The following is an 18,412-nucleotide window of genomic DNA, read 5'->3' on the forward strand; positions in this document are numbered from 1 at the left end:
TGACTAGCCACGCCCACACTGCTCTATGAGTGACAGGAGTCTGACTAGCCACGCCCACACTGCCCTATGAGTGACAGGAGTCTGACTAGCCACGCCCACACTGTTCCATCATTGACAGGAGTCTGACTCTAGCCACGCCCACACTGTCCTATGAGTGACAGGTGTCAATCTTTGTAGCCACACCTACACTTTAGTGTTCCTGAGCAGGTGTGCCTCTACATCATGGCACATCCTGTATATATCTCTGTGCTCTGGACTGAAAGTAGCTTTCTACTTCTTTGCCGCTTGTTGTCTCACTTTCTCTGTTCTTTGCTCAGCTGAAGGTATCACAAGGGTTAAAGCTAATGTACCATCAGTACATTCCCTTTAAGTGCTACATATGAATAGAACGTCCTTTCTTGAACCACGGCCCTGTTCCCGCGCATGTCGCCGGTCTATTACCGGGTGCCGGCCCAGGCTGAAGCACTGAAGGCAGACCGGCCCTCCCCCGCGGCTCGATTAGACTCATTTAAAAAGACTGTCAGTAGGCTTAGGGTGTCCTATCTCAGGGTAGCATAAACTAGTTATGTGCATGAGCTCAGTAGTCCTGGATATTCATGAGAAGCAGAAAACTCCGCCCACCAGCTGCTGATTGGCAGTTATCTACCCATGCTGTGTATAGGCCTCCACCTGTCAATCAGCAGGTGAAGGGCGGGGGGAGGGGTGTGGCAGTAATCCTATTCTCCTGCATATTAGGAGAATGGCTGAGCAGAATTATGTTAGTAATACACCGATCTGTTCAGCATTTCTGTCACTAGTTTGTTCTGTCCTCATTTAAGGCGGAATAAACCAAGTGACAGATCCCTTTAAAGCGAATCTGTACCAGCCGCCGTCCACCCTAAACCGCTGGTACCACTGTCTAGACTTCATCACCCCATGTCCGTCCCGGGGTCCGCCTGTCTCCTGGGGACGGTATTCTGGCTAAAAACAAGTTTTATTCCAGCGGTGGGTGTCAATGAGGCGGGGCCTAACACATCCGTGCCTCAGGCCTGCAGCGCCTCTCTCTAGACGTGGGTTTTTTAGGCAGAATACCCTCCCCAAAGGTCTGGTGTAAGATACAAGGTGACTATACGACTTTCGACGGAAAAATAGAAACGTTACGGCTATTACTATGGGAGACAACATTCAAGCACATGACTTTGGGCAATAAAGTCCAGGCGGCTGGTCACTAAGGGGTTAGTGTCGGACGGGAGGGGCAGTTGCCAGTGACAACCAGAGACTTATGCTTATACATTCCTGCCTAGAAGTTTGCAAACATAAAACTTGTAAACGTGACTGGTTGCTATGGGCAACCGACTCCGACTAATGACGTTCTCTGTTATCATAGCAACCGAGAACCGGCCGACGACGTGGGTCACTGACGTCACGCCTAGCGCAGGGCAGCATCATTTGCCAATCAAAATGTGGCCGTCCCGCTACGCTTCTGCCATCCCGAGGCTTCGGTGGTGGTCACGTGACTTAGCTCTAGCCGATCACGTGCTCGCGCTCCTGTCATGGCTGATGCGGAGAGTAGTAAAGCGCTTAGCGGATTGCTGAACGGCATCGCACAGAGCAGATACTATGGAAACCCGGAGATAACGGAGGAGCTGCTGAAGACGGAGCTGTACCCGGAGCTGCCGCCCAACGAGTTCCGAGCCCTGCACGACAAGATGCAAGGCATCATCAAGGTACCGCCATAGTGTCACTGTATACAGGAGGGGGGGGAGAGGCACTGTATACAGGAGGGGAGGGGAGGGGAAGGTCACTGTATACAGGAGGGGGGGGGGTCACTGTATACAGGAGGGGAGGGGGGAGAGGCACTGTATACAGGTAGGAGGGGGGAGGCACTGTATACAGGAGGGGGGGGGGTCACTGTATACGGGAGGGGAGGGGGAAGGTCACTGTATACAGGAGGGGAGGGGGGAGAGGCACTGTATACAGGAGGGGAGGGGGGGGGTCACTGTATACAGGAGGGGGGGGGGGGAGAGGCACTGTATACAGGTAGGAGGGGGGAGGCACTGTATACAGGAGGGGAGGGGGGAGAGGCACTGTATACAGGTAGGAGGGGGGAGGCACTGTATACAGGAGGGGGGGGGGGGGGGGTCACTGTATACGGGAGGGGAGGGGAAGGTCACTGTATACAGGAGGGGGGTAATTGTATACAGGAGGGGAGGGGAGGTCACTGTATACAGGAGGGGAGGGGAGGTCACTGTATACAGGAGGGGAGGGGGGAGGTCACTGTATACAGGAGGGGAGGGGAGGTCACTGTATACAGGAGGGGAGGGGGGAGGTCACTGTATACAGGAGGGGGGGTCACTGTATACAGGAGGGGAGGGGGGAGAGGCACTGTATACAGGAGGGGGGGTCATTGTATACAGGAGGGGAGGGGGGAGAGGCACTGTATACAGGAGGGGAGGGGGGAGGTCACTGTATACAGGAGGGGGGGTCACTGTATACAGGAGGGGAGGGGGAGAGGCACTGTATACAGGAGGGGAGGGGGGAGGTCACTGTATACAGGTAGGAGGGGGGGGTCACTGTATACAGGAGGGGAGGGGGAGGTCACTGTATACAGGAGGGGAGGGGGGGAGAGGCACTGTATACAGGAGGGGAGGGGGGAGGTCACTGTATACAGGAGGGGAGGGGGGAGGTCACTGTATACAGGAGGGGAGGGGGGGGTCACTGTATACAGGAGGGGAGGGGGGGTCTCTGTATACAGGAGGGGAGGGGGGGTCACTGTATACAGGTGTGGGGGGAGCACTGTATACAGGAGGGGGGGTCACTGTATACAGGAGGGGAGGGGGGAGGTAACTGTATACAGGAGGGGAGGGGAAGGTCACTGTATACAGGTAGGAGGGGGGAGGTCACTGTATACAGGTGGGGGGGAGCACTGTATACAGGAGGGGAGGGGAGGTCACTGTATACAGGAGGGGAGGGGGGGGAGAGGCACTGTATACAGGAGGGGGGGTCACTGTATACAGGAGGGGGGTCACTGTATACAGGAGGGGGGGGGGGAGAGGCACTGTATACAGGAGGGGAGGGGGGGAGAGGCACTGTATACAGGAGGGGGGGAGAGGCACTGTATACAGGAGGGGAGGGGGGAGAGGCACTGTATACAGGAGGGGAGGGGGGGGTCACTGTATACAGGAGGGGAGGGGGGGGGAGGTCACTGTATACAGGAGGGGAGAGGGGGGGAGGTCACTGTATACAGGAGGGGAGAGGGGGGGAGGTCACTGTATACAGGAGGGGAGAGGGGGGGAGGTCACTGTATACAGGAGGGGAGAGGGGGGGAGGTCACTGTATACAGGAGGGAAGGGGTGGAGAGTCACTGTATACAGGAGGGGAGGGGGGGAGGTCACTGTATGCAGGGGAGAGAAGTTCACTGTATACAGGAGGGGAGGGGCAGAGGCACTGTATACAGGAGGGGGGTCACTGTATACAGGTGGGGGGGAGGGGGGCACTGTATAGAGGAGGGGGGTGAGGTCACTGTATACAGGGGGGGGAGGGGGTCACTGTATACGGGAGGGGGGCGTCACTGTATACGGGAGGGGGGCGTCACTGTATACGGGAGGGGGGCGTCACTGTATACGGGAGGGGGGCGTCACTGTATACAGGAGGGGAGGGCGGTCACTGTATACAGGAGGGGAGGGCGGTCACTGTATACAGGAGGGGAGGGCGGTCACTGTATACAGGAGGGGGGTGACTATACAGGAGGGGAGGGCGGGGTCACTGTATACAGGAGAGAGGTTACTGTATACAGGAGGGGAGGGGGATTGTGGTTACTACTGAGAATTTAGAGATTAGATAAAAACACCATTTTGTTAGTAGTCAGGTGTCTGTAGTAGTAGTCGTCAGTACTGCTGAGACAACACCACATTTAAAATAAAATGACTACCCAACCTGCTGTCTAGAGTAAGTCATGCAGTAACCCACTGAAGTCAGTACAATGTGGGATAACAATATGTTAGTACATTATCTCTCAGGATGATGAGTTTTGTTCGGTTTTCTAATGCCGCGTTTCCCCTTTAAAAGAAACTCCTGGCAAATGTAAAAAATTAAAGAGGGCAGAGAGTGGTGGGAACATAATAATCACAGGATACTCACCTATCCCCAGGGCCGGATTAAAGGAAGGGCACCAGGGGCACGTGCCGAGGGGCCTCCACCACTAGGGGGCCTCCACCAGCCCAAATCTGGAAGTGGTGTCTGGGAGCCAGTCCCACGCGCAAAAAGCATGTGGAAACCCTACCTCGACACAGCACTGGCCACACTGTATGCTGTCCAGGGAGGGAGGGAGGCAGGGCTCCAGACTAAAAAATTTACCTAGGAGCCATTGGCTCCTAACCTGAAAAATTTAGGCGCCAAATAGAATATTTGGTCGCCAACATTTTAAACCATGTAAAATTAATGTTATGTTAAATGGGACTTACTGTGTGCAGAGGCCACGGCAGCCTCCTCCTCCTCCTTTAGATCCTTTCTTTTCTTAGTTTGTATATGGTTGTCAAGTTGCAAGTTTCCATGTTGAACGTTTTCAGTCTGACTCAGTACTTCAGCTTCACTTGGCTAGCCTTCTAATGAGGCTTACTCTTCTGAACTTGAACTTAAAGGGAACCTGTCGACCCCCGTGCCGGGGTGACAGGCTCCCAACCCCCCGTTAGAACCCCCTATACTCACCTCATCGCGCCGGGTCCCGCTTCTGAAGATGGTCGGGTCACGGAGATCTCAGCCGCTGCAGCCCGGCGTGCGCTGAGAGATGAGTCCAACACTCATAGAGAATGACGGGAGAGTCCAGCGCTCTGTCATTCTCTATGAGCGTTGGACTCATCTCTCAGTGTGCGCGCCAGGCTGCAGTGGCTGAGATCTCCGTGACCCGGCCATCTTCAGAAGCGGGACCCGGCGCGATGAGGTGAGTATAGGGGGCTCTAACGGGGGGTTGGGAGCCTGTCACCCCATCACCGGGGGTGACAGGTTCCCTTTAAAAGCTTGCAACAGTCTATACATACTGAGCTAGACTTATGACTGCAGCCATAGTGACCCCCCACAAGATGTATATAGATAGATATATCTCTCACCTAGTGACTAATGAAAGTGACCCCCTACAATACAGACACCTGAGGGGCCCTGATAATAATAATTGTGCATATATCTATCTCCCAGTGTCTGCAGCCAGTTTGCCCTACACTTATAGATGGCCCCCTCCCCTTATAGATGCCCCCTCTCTACCCCCATTATAGATGCCCCCTCCTCCCCCCCATTATAGATGCCCCCTCTCCCCCCCTTATAGATACCCCCTCCCCTTATAGATGCCCCCTCTCCCCCCCCATTATAGATGCCCCCTCTTCTCCCCCCCCTAATAGATGACCCCCCCCCCTTATAGATGACCCCCCTCCCCTTATAGATGGCCCCCTCTCCCCCCCATTATAGATGCCCCCTCTTCTCCCCCCCTTATAGATGACCCCCTCCCCTTATAGATGGCCCCCTCTCCCCCCCCATTATAGATGCCCCCTCTTCTCCCCCCTTATAGATACCCCCCCCTTATAGATGCCCCCTCTCCCACCCCATTATAGATGCCCCCTCTTCTCCCCCCCTTATAGATACCCCCTCCCCTTATAGATGCCCCCTCTCCCCCCCCCATTATAGATGCCCCCTCTTCTCCCCCCCTTATAGATACCCCCTCCCCTTATAGATGGCCCCCTCTCCCCCCCTTGAAGATGGCCCCTCTTCTCCCCCCATTATAGATGCCCCCCCTCTCTTCCCCCCATTATAAAGCCCCCCCCCCCCCTCCTCCTCTATGCTAAGCAATATTTAAAAAAAAACAAACACACAAACTCACCTGACAACCCGCTCCCCCGGCGGCGGCGCGCTGTCTCTTTAAGATGCGCGGCTGATGCGCGGCTGCCGGGGGTGTCCCATCCTATCCCCGGCAGCGCGCCGCGTCAGTGTACGCCGGGGCTGTGACTTCTGACACAGGAAGCGTCTCTGACGTGCGCTTCCTGTGCCGGAAGTCAGGGCCCCAGGCAGCTCACTGATGCGCCGCGCTGCCGGGGATAGGACGGGACACCCCCGGCAGCCGCGCATCAGCCGCGCATCTTAAAGAGACAGCGCGCCGCCGCCGGGGCCAGTCGCAAATGGCGCCCAGATTAATAAATCTGGGCGCCATTTGCAAAATGTCAGTCGCATTGGCGACCATTTTGGTCGCCATCTGGAGCCCTGGGAGGTATAGGGTTAATCCTGTGTAAGCATCTCCCTCCTGGCAGGCTCAGACTCCCCCCTGGTGGGTCTTTGGATGGATTCTTCCTGTCAAGCTTCCAGGTACCTGTCTCCTGCCGAGGTCCTCGCTCCTCCCCCTCACTGAGGAGAGAACAGTGTGGGACCTCAGCAAGGAAACCTGATCTCTCCAGCAGGGATGTAACATCATGAAGCATGTTGGAGGATCTGTCACAGTGTCTTTCAGGCTGAAGGAACAGAGAAGAGCCAGAGGAGAGAAGACATGTCATCTGCCCAGATCAGGTGAGTCTGAGGCTTTGTTTTGTATTGGCACATCAGAGCAGGGATATATACTATAGCGGCATATACTATAGGGGCATATATCAGAGCAGGGGGCATATACTATAGGGGCATATATCAGAGCAGGGGGCATATACTATAGGGGCATATATCAGAGCAGGGGGCATATACTATAGGGGCATATATCAGAGCAGGGGGCATATACTACGGGGGCATATATCAGAGCAGGGGTATATACTATAGGGGCATATATTAGAGCAGGGGTATATACTATGGGGGCATATGTCAGAGCAGGGATATATATATATATATATATCGCCTGTGTGCAGCATATGACATGTAGCCTGTGTGCAGTGTATGGTATACAGCCTGTGTGCAGTGTATGGTATACAGCCTGTGTGCAGTGTATGGTATACAGCCTGTGTGCAGTGTATGGTATACAGCCTGTGTGCAGTGTATGATATACAGCCTGTGTGCAATGTATGGTATACAGCCTGTGTGCTGCGTATGACATATAGCCTGTTTGCAGTGTATGATATGTAGCCTGTGTGCAGCATATGGTGTATATATAGCCTGTGTGCAGCATATGGTGTATATATAGCCTGTGTGCAGCATATGATATGTATAGCCTGTGTGCAGTGTATGGTATATAGCCTGTGTGCAGTGTATGGTATATAGCCTGTGTGCAGTGTGTGTGCATTGTATGGTATATAGCCTGTATGCAGAGTATGATATATAGCCTGTGTGCAGCATATGACATGTAGCCTGTGTGCAGCATATGACATGTAGCCTGTGTGCAGCATATGACATGTAGCCTGTGTGCAGCTACTGTATATATGCCATGATCCTTAGGGTATATTCACATGTACCATATCCGCTATAGATTCTACACAGCCTTTAAGTACTTTCTGGGTGCTTTTTACTGCTTCAGGTAGTTTATATGGTTGGGAACTGAAGATGGGACTTAGACTTGCAAGTCCAGGTCTGCCTGTGATTCATAACTGCACATGCTGCTGTGGTGGCTAACACAGTGGGCAGGAGAGCACAGAAAGTGCTGTGTTCTCACATTGAATAAAGTGGGAACACACCGCGATGCTCACCCCTTCCCCATCCTGTCTCTAGGGCCTGGCATCTTCCTCTGGACTGCAGCCTCTAGGAACCATCATATGCAGAACAGAGGAGAATGCTGAGCCATACAGGCAAGAGTAAGAAGGGGTAGGTGCTAAGTCCCCTACAGTAATCAGCCACCTGTATAGATTGCTATATGGTTTATTTGTGAGGGAAGAAAATGGGGGGGGGGGGGGGGCAACAAAATTGATGCCTAGGGCCTCCACCAACCTTAATCCGGCCCTGCCTATCCCTGTGCCCCTGCAGCCCAGCATCATCGCTCATGATCCTCACCGGTCTCCTGGATCTCTCAGTCCTGTGCCTGCTCAGCCGGGACATCTCTGCAGTCACTGAACAGGTAGTTTATGATGATACACGAAGGTAGGAGAAACAGGAGCGCGACGGATGGCAGGGGCACAGGAGCGGGTAAGTATCCCTTAAATATTATGTTGCCACCCCACCCTCGCCCTCCATGATATTTTTACATTTGCCCGGAGTTCACTTTTAATTTCTGTTTGAAGTGTAAATTTACAATTGATGAACTTTTACTTGTATACTATAGAATTGTTTTTCAGCCGTTCTATAATCATAGCTTTATACATAGGAAAATTTCAGCAAATAAGGAGGTAAGTGCAAAGAAAGACCCCAGGTCTGCCATGTTTGTGCTCCTATGAGGGAGGCCTGAGTGTGATCCCTGTCAGTGTTACACACATAGACTGTAGTGCAGAGTATTATACCTATATTCAAGTCAAGTACATAGAATACAGATGTAATAATGCTGAAAGACTCCCTCCAGCATGAATAGTAAATCACGGCTTCCCTCTCATCTCCGATCACCCAGCTGTCCCTAATGTGTGTACACAGTGCTGCCTCCTGAATGTAATCATTCTTCTCCCATCAGCAGCAGTACAGTACTTAGTGTAACCCCTTCCTTTCTGTGCTGCTGCTGTTGTTTGTTTCCTTTCTGCACACAGAACCTTGTAAATTCAGTGCATCAGTAACACCTTCTCTCTTATAGGCCACCTATAGTAATGTGTATATGGTAATGTACTGTACAAATCTTCCCCAGCACAGTGCAGCCTGTTCAGTCTAGCACTCTTTTATCAGCAGTGTATTATGGTATAGCAGTGAGGAGAAGGTGCTGTGCTGTGATCGGTCAGACAACTAAGGGATATGGCGCCCCTGTGTGTGCTACTGCAGAACAGCTCAGATCCCATGAGGAATAGCTGTGCCCATAGTTGGAGGGGCTCTCTGGGGCCCAGTCACATCAGTGACAGCACTAACATCACATTACCAGTGTCGGCGCCCCCAAACATCACATTACCAGTGTAAGCGCCCCCTAACATCACATTACCAGTGTAAGCGCCCCCTAACATCACATTACCAGTGTCGGCGCCCCCAAACATCACATTACCAGTGTCGGTGCCCCCAAACATCACATTACCAGTGTCGGCGCCCCCAAACATCACATTACCAGTGTCGGTGCCCCCAAACATCACATTACCAGTGTTAGCACCCCCTAACATCATATTACCAGTGTTAGCGCCCCCTAACATCACATTACCAGTGTTAGCGCCCCCTAACATCACATTACCAGTGTAAGCGCCCCCTAACATTACATTACCAGTGTTAGCGCCCCCTAACATCACATTACCAGTGTAAGCGCCCCCTAGGTTTCCATAGTCTCTTCATCTGGTATTGTGTAGAGGTTTCTTCGTCAGACATTGAGCAACGACCTTACTCTGTATGCCGGACGGCCATGGATTTCTGTACGTAATGTAAAGCCAGGAGCCGGGTAGCAATATTACAATATACAGCTTAGTTTTATCATGGCGACCGGGTTAGAAATTCACAGTGCTGCAAGAATATAGCAGATTGTCCCCAATTCAGTTCATCAATAACAAGGAAGGGACGTGTGCCAGATGCTGGCAATACAGCCTGTCCCGACATCGCTCCCCGAAGCCCAGGATCAGCCGCCCGTCTGACAGCCCTATAGGTACCACATAGTCATCAGATTATGGATCTGCCGGGAGCGCATGACTGTCATCTGTGTACAGAGCTAGAGAGTAGTGCTGGAACTACTGAAGAAGGTGAGGAGGGGGGTCCTACTGTGAAGGTGGGGAGGGGGGTCCTACTGTGAAGGTGGGGAGGGGGGTCCTGCTGGGACTACTGAAGAAGGTGAGGAGGGGGGTCCTGCTGGGACTACTGAAGAAGGTGAGGAGGGGGGTCCTACTGTGAAGTTGGGCAGGGGGGTCCTGCTGGGACTACTGAAGAAGGTGGGGAGGGGGGGTCCTACTGTGAAGGTGGGGAGGGGGGGGTCCTGCTGGGACTACTAAAGAAGGTGGGGAGGGGGGTCCTGCTGGGACTACTAAAGAAGGTGGGGAGGGGGTCCTGCTGTGAAGGTGGGGAGAGAGTTCCTGCTCAGGGGGCAGTGCTAATGTTGGCCATTGGGGGGACTGTGATATCCGCTTACACTGTGATTACTATAGGAGAGGTACAGCCTCCTCTGTGCTGCACTATTGTTCCGGTTCATGCAAACCTGATCTTTTGGAAATTTTACTTATCTCTATTTCTTAAAGGGAATCTGTACACCCCCCCCCCCACACCCCCCCAACAGCCGGGTCTGCTGGAATAAAAGTTGCACAGAAGTTACACTGAATATGGCCCTAACAGACAGGCAGATCCTGGGACCTAACATCACAATGGTACCAGCGGTTTGGGGGGGGGGGGGGGGTTCCGGTCTGGCTGGTACAGATTCACTTTAACTTTGAAAACCAGGAAGGACAGGTTGTCAGGTTATACAGATTCCCAGCAGGCCTAGAGCTGGGAGCATAGTTTGGGGGCATATTGTGCTATAGCCGGACCCCTCCAGTCTTCATTGCACGATCACTGATAGCCATGGTCTGTTAGTTGCCCTGGGAGCCATTTCCCTCCGACTGCATGTTGCCTCAGCTATAGTGAGTCTGCATCAGGGGGGTCACTCTCAGGCCCTCCAGCTTTAGCTCTGGCTGTCCGGGCATGATGGGAGTTGTAGTTTTGCAGCAGCCGGAGGGCGGTGACACCCCTGCTCTACATCCTGAATGTGCTACCATGGCCTGGCGTGTCTCCAGGCTTGTCTCCCATTGATCATTGACTGCGCCTGGGCCGGCACAGGCTGCTCATACTCCACACTGAATAAATCCAGATGGATTTACCATTTTGTTTCTGTAAATATATTTTGCCAATCATTAGATTTGATAAAGTTTACTTTATTTGCAGGACGAGTTTTATTTTTATGGCTGCCTTTATTCTACTATGTAATTTATTACAGTACAACCCTGCACAGCTGCTACCAGTACAGCAGGACGGCTCCCACGGGTATACAATGGAGAGGCTGTAGTCCTGTAGATGATGTAGGATGAATTTTAAAACCTCGATACCCCATTAAAAGGGGTTGTTCACAAAAAAAATCTGTCAAATCAACTGGTCCCAGCAAGTGCCAGAGATTTGTAATTTACTTCTATTAAAAAAAATCTCCATTCTTCAAGTACTTATCAGCTGCTGTATGTCCTGCAGGAAGTGGTGTATTCTCTCCAGTCTGACACAGTGCTCTCTGCTGTATGACATACAGCAGCTGATAAGTACTGGAAGAAGTAAATTACAAATCTCTGGCGTAAGTTGATTTGAAAGAAAAACTTTTTTGTTGAACACCTCCTATAATTCTGTAGTGTAGCAACATAAAGTGTTAGTGTGTGTATAACCGTACAGGACCACTTACCTGGTCAGCATAGACGCGTATAGCAACAGTGGCCACTATTTGCCGTTGCCGGTGCTGACATTCTTCTCGGTGTCACTAGATGGCAGCATTGAGTCACAGAAGCTTCGGGTGAGGCCTGTGACCTGTTGTGCTGGGTTTTTTGGAGTTGTAGTTCTGTTGTTGTTGTTGTTGTTGTTGTTGTTGTTTTTCTCACACATTTCACTATGCAAAGAGCATTTTATATACAGATTACTGCTATGGAGCCTGTGTCCATTGTGTCATTGGGGTTGTGTGATATTATTGTAGTTTGGCTCCCATTGACATCATCTATAGCTGATCTTCCGTAACAGAGCACAGCCATGACGTCATGTACAGAGCGCCCCCTTCTGGCTCCATTCATTGTACATGTGGGCGCAGTAGCTCTGAGGGTGAGCTAATTGGGGTGTGCAGGGTGTCGCCCCCCCCCCCCCCCCCCACCCCATGATCAGATATTGAGGCCACCAAAGAAGAATATCTGAAAACCCCCTTTAGGGTGCCTTCACACCTACCGTATCGCAGCAGAAAATCTGCTGCGGATCCGCAGCAGATTTAACTAAATGAATGAACACAGCATCAAATACGCACTGTCAAATCCGCTGCGGATCCGCAGCGGATTTGACAGTGCGTATTTGATGCTGTGTTCATTCATTTAATCAAATCTGCTGCGGGTACGCAGCGGATTTTCTGCTGCGATACGGTAGGTGTGAGGGGACCCTTAAGCTGTGGTGGTTGCTCTTCCGAAAGGAATGTAGAGCCTAAGTGACCTCCAGGCATTAAAGGGGCACTCAGTGAAAAAAAAAATCAACTTACATCAACTGGTGTCACAAAGTTATACAAATGTGTAATTTTCAGTCTTTTCCAGTCTTCCAGTACTTATCGGCTGCTGTATGTCCTGCAGGAAGTGTCTGCTTCCACCTATGTCCATGTCAGGAACTGTCCAGAGCAGGAGAGGTTTTCTACGGGGATTTGCTGCTGCTCTGGACAGTTCCTGACATGGGCAGAGGTGGCAGCAGAGAGCACTGTGTCAGACTGGAGAAAATACATCACTTTCTGCAGGACATACAGCAGCTGATAAGTACTGAAAGACTGGTGATTTTTAAATAGAATCTATATATCTTTCTGACACCAGTTGATTTGAAAGAAATTTTCATTTGCTGGCGTCCCGTTTTAACCCCTGCAAGGAGGTATGGTTTTGCTACACAAGGTGCTGAGCAGGACTGTATACAGGCGCGGTGGGGGATGTGGTGTTGAGCAGAGGTCAGTATACTGTGCTATATACAGGCGCGGTGGGGGATGTGCAGGTGAGGTGAGTATACTGTACTATATACAGGCGCGGTGGGGGATGTGCAGGTGAGTATACTGTACTATATACAGGCGCAGTGGGGGATGTGCAGGTGAGTATACTGTACTGTATACAGACGCAGTGGGGGATGTGCAGGTGAGTATACTGTACTGTATACAGGCGCAGTGGGGGATGTGCAGGTGAGTATACTGTACTGTATACAGGCGCAGTGGGGGATGTGCAGGTGAGTATACTGTACTGTATACAGGCGCAGTGGGGGATGTGCAGGTGAGGTGAGTATACTGTACTATATACAGGCGCAGTGGGGGATGTGCAGGTGAGTATACTGTACTATATACAGGCGCAGTGGGGGATGTGCAGGTGAGTATACTGTACTATCTACAGGCACGGTGGGAGATGTGCAGGTGAGTATATTGTACTATATACAGGCGCAGTGGGGGATGTGCAGGTGAGGTGAGTATACTGTACTATATACAGGCGCAGTGGGGGATGTGCAGGTGAGGTGAGTATACTGTACTATATACAGGCACAGTGGGAGATGTGCAGGTGAGGTGAGTATACTGTACTATATACAGGTGCAGTGGGGGATGTGCAGGTGAGGTGAGTATACTGTACTATATACAGGCGCAGTGGGGGATGTGCAGGTGAGGTGAGTATACTGTACTATATACAGGCACAGTGGGGGATGTGCAGGTGAGTATACTGTACTATATACAAGCGCAGTAGGGGATGTGCAGGTGAGTATACTGTACTATATACAGGCGCAGTGGGGGATGTGCAGGTGAGGTGAGTATACTGTACTATATACAGGCGCAGTGGGGGATGTGCAGGTGAGGTGAGTACACTGTACTATATACAGGCGCAGTGGGGGATGTGCAGGTGAGGTGAGTATACTGTACTATATACAGGCGCAGTGGGGGATGTGCAGGTGAGGTCAGTATACTGTACTATATACAGGCGCAGTGGGGGATGTGCAGGTGAGGTGAGTATACTGGACTATATACAGGCGCAGTGGGGGATGTGCATGTGAGGTGAGTATACTGTACTATATACAGGCGCAGTGGGGGGTTGTGCATGTGAGGTGAGTATACTGTACTATATACAGGCGCAGTGGGGGATGTGCAGGTGAGGTGAGTATACTGTACTATGTACAGGCGCAGTGGGGGATGTGCAGGTGAGGTGAGTATACTGTGCTATATACAGGCGCAGTGGGGGATGTGCAGGTGAGTATACTGTACTATATACAGGCGCAGTGAGGGATGTGCAGGTGAGTATACTGTACTATATACAGGCGCAGTGGGGGATGTGCAGGTGAGGTGAGTATACTGTACTGTATACAGGCGCAGTGGGGGATGTGCAGGTGAGTATACTGTACTATATACAGGCGCAGTGGGGGATGTGCAGGTGAGTATACTGTACTATATACAGGCGCAGTGGGGGATGTGCAGGTGAGGTGAGTATACTGTACTATATACAGGCACAGTGGGGGATGTGCAGGTGAGGTGAGTATACTGTACTATATACAGGCACAGTGGGGGATGTGCAGGTGAGTATACTGTACTATATACAGGCGCAGTGGGGGATGTGCAGGTGAGGTGAGTATACTGGACTATATACAGGCGCAGTGGGGGATGTGCAGGTGAGTATACTGTACTATATACAGGCGCAGTGGGGGATGTGCAGGTGAGGTGAGTATACTGTACTATATACAGGCGCAGTGGGGGATGTGCGGATTCTGGTCGCTCTCGTGACTTGCACATTGGTCATAAACCATAAATAGTGCAGCAGTTTCAGTTCTACTAAATGGAGCCCGACCTTTTCCTAGAACAGCCCTGGCGTCCGTACTGGGGAGGCTTAAAGCAATTGTCCATTTGCTGTCACCAGATATATTTACCCCTGACTTCCTCTTAGTTTCTGTGTGTCATGTGACATGTGCAGCTTTATGGGGTCCTATGACCGGGCTCTATACACTACGGCCGTGCTCTCTCCTCTGGGGGGGGGCTCCGCTGTCAGGGACGTTACTGTATTCTGCGGAGTGATTCCTTCTCTCCTTATAAGGATAGAATATTCTGGGATCTGCCGGCGTCCTCAGCGTCCCAGTCAGTCTCTGTTCTCTCGGTTTCTTAGCCCTGGATTCACACACAACCTGTATCTTAAGTACTAGAAGATTCCATCACAAGTTAATGTGCTGAATGGAAAAAAAATCACAATCTCACTACAAGAAATGCAGGATTAGAAAAAGATGGCGGCTGTCTACACTTGTGTTCAGGTTGTGTATGGGATTGATTGCACCTCATGCGGGACTCCTCATGTCCTCTGTGATGGCCGTGCAGGGGATTGGACACTTGCTGCCAGGTCCCCCTATACTTTACCATCATTGGGGGGTCTAGAAGAACTGATAGTCCAGAGTGTAGGTTTAGGAGTGTTGTATAATAACATTGGTAGAGCACTAAGAATACATTTTATTTTTGTTCTGCTATAGATTGTTATGGCCCAGTTTACTGCCCAGCATGTGAAACATGATCCCGCCAGAGACAGGGAGAACTGAGGGGAAGCCAGGGAAGAGGGCGAAATGCAGAAAGTGGCTTATTACCTAATGTGACCGGTGATAATAGAAAAAAAAACAACAACACAGGTTCCACCTTTCTGTACTCAGTCATAAGAAAGCAAGTCTGGTTATTGGGTGAAGAAGGAGCTTTCTAAAACCCTGAAGTTCATCCCTTAGAGCGCGTTCACACATACAGGATATGCAGCAGATTTGAAGTTACAGATTCAAAGCAAATCAAATATGGGCCATCAAATCTGCTGCAGATCCTGTAGGTGTGAAAGCAGCCATAGGCCTTTTTGAATCCTTTTGTCTTTGGCCACCATGGGCATAGATCAGGATTATTGTTGCACAGGATAACAATAGGCTTCAGTGGACTAGAGGTCCTTCACATCCCCTTACATCTGTTGTATCAGCAGGTAGAGGAATCTAACCTGCTGCTACGTCCCTATTGCCCAGTGCTTCTAATGGTCTCACCAGATCGAGGAGCTAACTACTATCTGCACCAGAATGGCGCTGAGGATGAAGATAAGAGACAGACCCTTCTCCTCGCCGCCTCCTGTGCAATAGGCACATATAAGCAGGTTAGATTCCTCTAACCTGCTCATAGTTCCCCTTAAGTTTCAAGATCTAGAGAGATTAAAGGACGATTATTCTTCAATCGGAAATAGAATTCTCGTCCCAGCCGGGAATATTCCTCTCTTCCCATGCATGTGTCGGTATATCATCAGCAGGCGTGTATGTTTTCCTTGGAAATGTCCTATTATTACTATTGGAATGTTGTTATAGTTCTCCGCTCTCATGTGTTGCTTGGGAGAACAAACGTTTTGATAATGGTAATTTTCCTTTATTTTTTTTTATTTTTTTTTATAATATTTCCCAAGTCATGCCACTAATCCGAGAACACTAGAGGCTTTGTTTGTCTTGTCTTTCTGTCTCTTTTGCATTCTCATTCTCTCTTCCACATATTCACTCTCTGCCTTTTCCCCCTTTAAGCGCTGTGTTCTCATGTGCCTCTTGTCTGTAATACTGAGGGGACATCCTGTAGATCCCACATTGGCGTCCGTCTACGAGGGTTTCGGTAGCTGTGGTGAGGCTCTGGTCGGGGATGTGGGTTCTGAGAGATAGACGACACTGCTGGGAATCCTGAACTGAAAGGCGTCCTGCTGAGAAGTGTTATGACACATGTATAATGAGCACAGCCACAGACCCTGCACACTACGGGTCATGACACAAAACTGGGGCTAAGAAAAGATCTAAAAAATTATTTTAAACGAATTTACAAGATGTTTTTGCATTTGCATAAAAACATAGATACAGAATAAGGCCTTAAAGGGGGATTCCCGTCTCAGCTAATATAGTATATACTTGTAGGGTGTCAGGATAAAGGGGGATTCCCATCATATATAATATAGTACATACCTGTAGGGATCAGGATAGAGGGGGATTCCAATCATATATAATATAGTATATACCTGTAGGGATCAGGATGAAGGGGGGATTCCCATAATATATAATATAGTATATACCTGTAGGGATCAGGATAAAGGGGGATTCGCACCATATATAATATAGTATATACCTGTAGGGATCAGGATAGAGGGGTAATTACATCATATATAATATAGTATACACCTGTAGGGATCAGGATAAAGGGGGATTCCCACCATATCTAATATAGTATATACCTGTAGGGATCAGGATAGAGGGGTAATTACATCATATATAATATAGTATATACCTGTAGGGATCAGGATACAGGGGGTAACCCAATCATATATAATATAGTATATACCTGTAGGGATCAGGATGAAGGGGGATTCCCATCATATATAATATAGTATATACCTGTAGGGATCAGGATAAAGGGGGATTCCCACCATATATAATATAGTATATACCTGTAGGGATCAGGATAAAGGGGGATTCCCACCATATATAATATAGTATATACCTGTAGGGATCAGGATAAAGGGGCATTCCCACCATATATAATATAGTATATACCGGTAGACCTGTAGGGTGTCAGGATAAAGGGGGATTTTCTTCATATATAATATAGTATATACGCTGCTCTTTCCCTCCCATTGTTGACAGGTCGTTGTCTTGGTTACTGACCACCACTCTGCTCTAAAAGCAGTGGTTAGAATTATACTGAATAACTGTTATATTTTTATTTTACACTATTATTACACAGTATACTGTATATACATCTATATCTCTATACATCTACAGTTTGATAAATGTGGGAGGGATGGAGCGGCCTATCAGATGGAGGAGACAAGTTTGGGAAATGATTGTATGTGCAAAAATATTTACTATGATGAATGGCACAATTATAACAATGTCAGTGCTGATTGGACAGTGTCATGGTATGGAATGTCACGCCCAGTTGTCAATTTAATAAGGGCCCTGTTACATCAGCAGATATTCTGACAGATGTTTTGGAGCCAAAGCCAGGAATGGAGTACAAACAGAGATCAGGTAATAAAAGACTCTGATTTTTCCCCCTTTCAAATCCATTCCTGGCTTTGGCTTATAATCTGTCAGATAATCAGTTGGTGTAATAGGGCCCGAATACATTTCCAGGAGGGACAACAGAGGGCCGACCCAGTGTATAACTGTAGGTAATGAGGCCCCAGGCTTGTTATGTTAGGGCCGGGATGGGGAACCTTCGGCTGAAGCTTTGGCTGTCCAGGCATGATGGGAGTTGTAGTTTTGCAGCAGCTGGAGGGCTGATGGTTACCCATTGCTGTTTATGGGAATACAAGTGTTTCCTACAATAGATACGTAAGGAATATAAAGTGTAAGACACAAGGCTTCTAACAAAAGGACTTTCATCCTGGCCGTTGCTTTCAGTGCGGCCGTAATTGGATTTCATTGATGGAAGAAAATATTTGGCAGAGAGACAGAAAGCATTTCTCTGCAGATAATCCTGTCCGCCTTGGCATCGAGCGGCCTGGTACATTTCCACCTCTGTGCACAACACAAAGCTCCCAGTCCGGGGCTCTCAGACCAGTAACGGCCGCCGCTCATCTATCATTATACACCTTCCCGGCAGCGGGCCCGGCTTGTCCGCAGGTTTCCGTCCTTGTTCCCTGGTGTCTGCCTCTGTGAAGAGGAGGATTGAGCCTCTTGTGTCTCTTAAACAGACACTTGACCT

At 49.9% G+C, this 18,412-nt stretch overlaps 1 protein-coding gene across 1 annotated transcript in view; it reads left to right on the forward strand.

Moving 5' to 3' along the window:
- The first annotated feature begins 1,487 nt into the window (after nucleotides 1-1,487).
- Nucleotides 1,488-18,412, forward strand: part of COMMD1 (copper metabolism domain containing 1) — a 60,537-nt gene continuing 43,612 nt past the window's right edge. The window contains exon 1 of the mRNA XM_069954722.1: nucleotides 1,488-1,706. Coding sequence (XP_069810823.1) covers nucleotides 1,533-1,706 — 174 coding nt within the window. The 5' untranslated portion in view covers nucleotides 1,488-1,532. The remainder of the gene's footprint in view (nucleotides 1,707-18,412) is intronic.

The sequence above is a fragment of the Dendropsophus ebraccatus genome, chromosome 15 (assembly GCF_027789765.1).
Source record: "Dendropsophus ebraccatus isolate aDenEbr1 chromosome 15, aDenEbr1.pat, whole genome shotgun sequence".
NCBI lineage: Eukaryota > Metazoa > Chordata > Amphibia > Anura > Hylidae > Dendropsophus > Dendropsophus ebraccatus.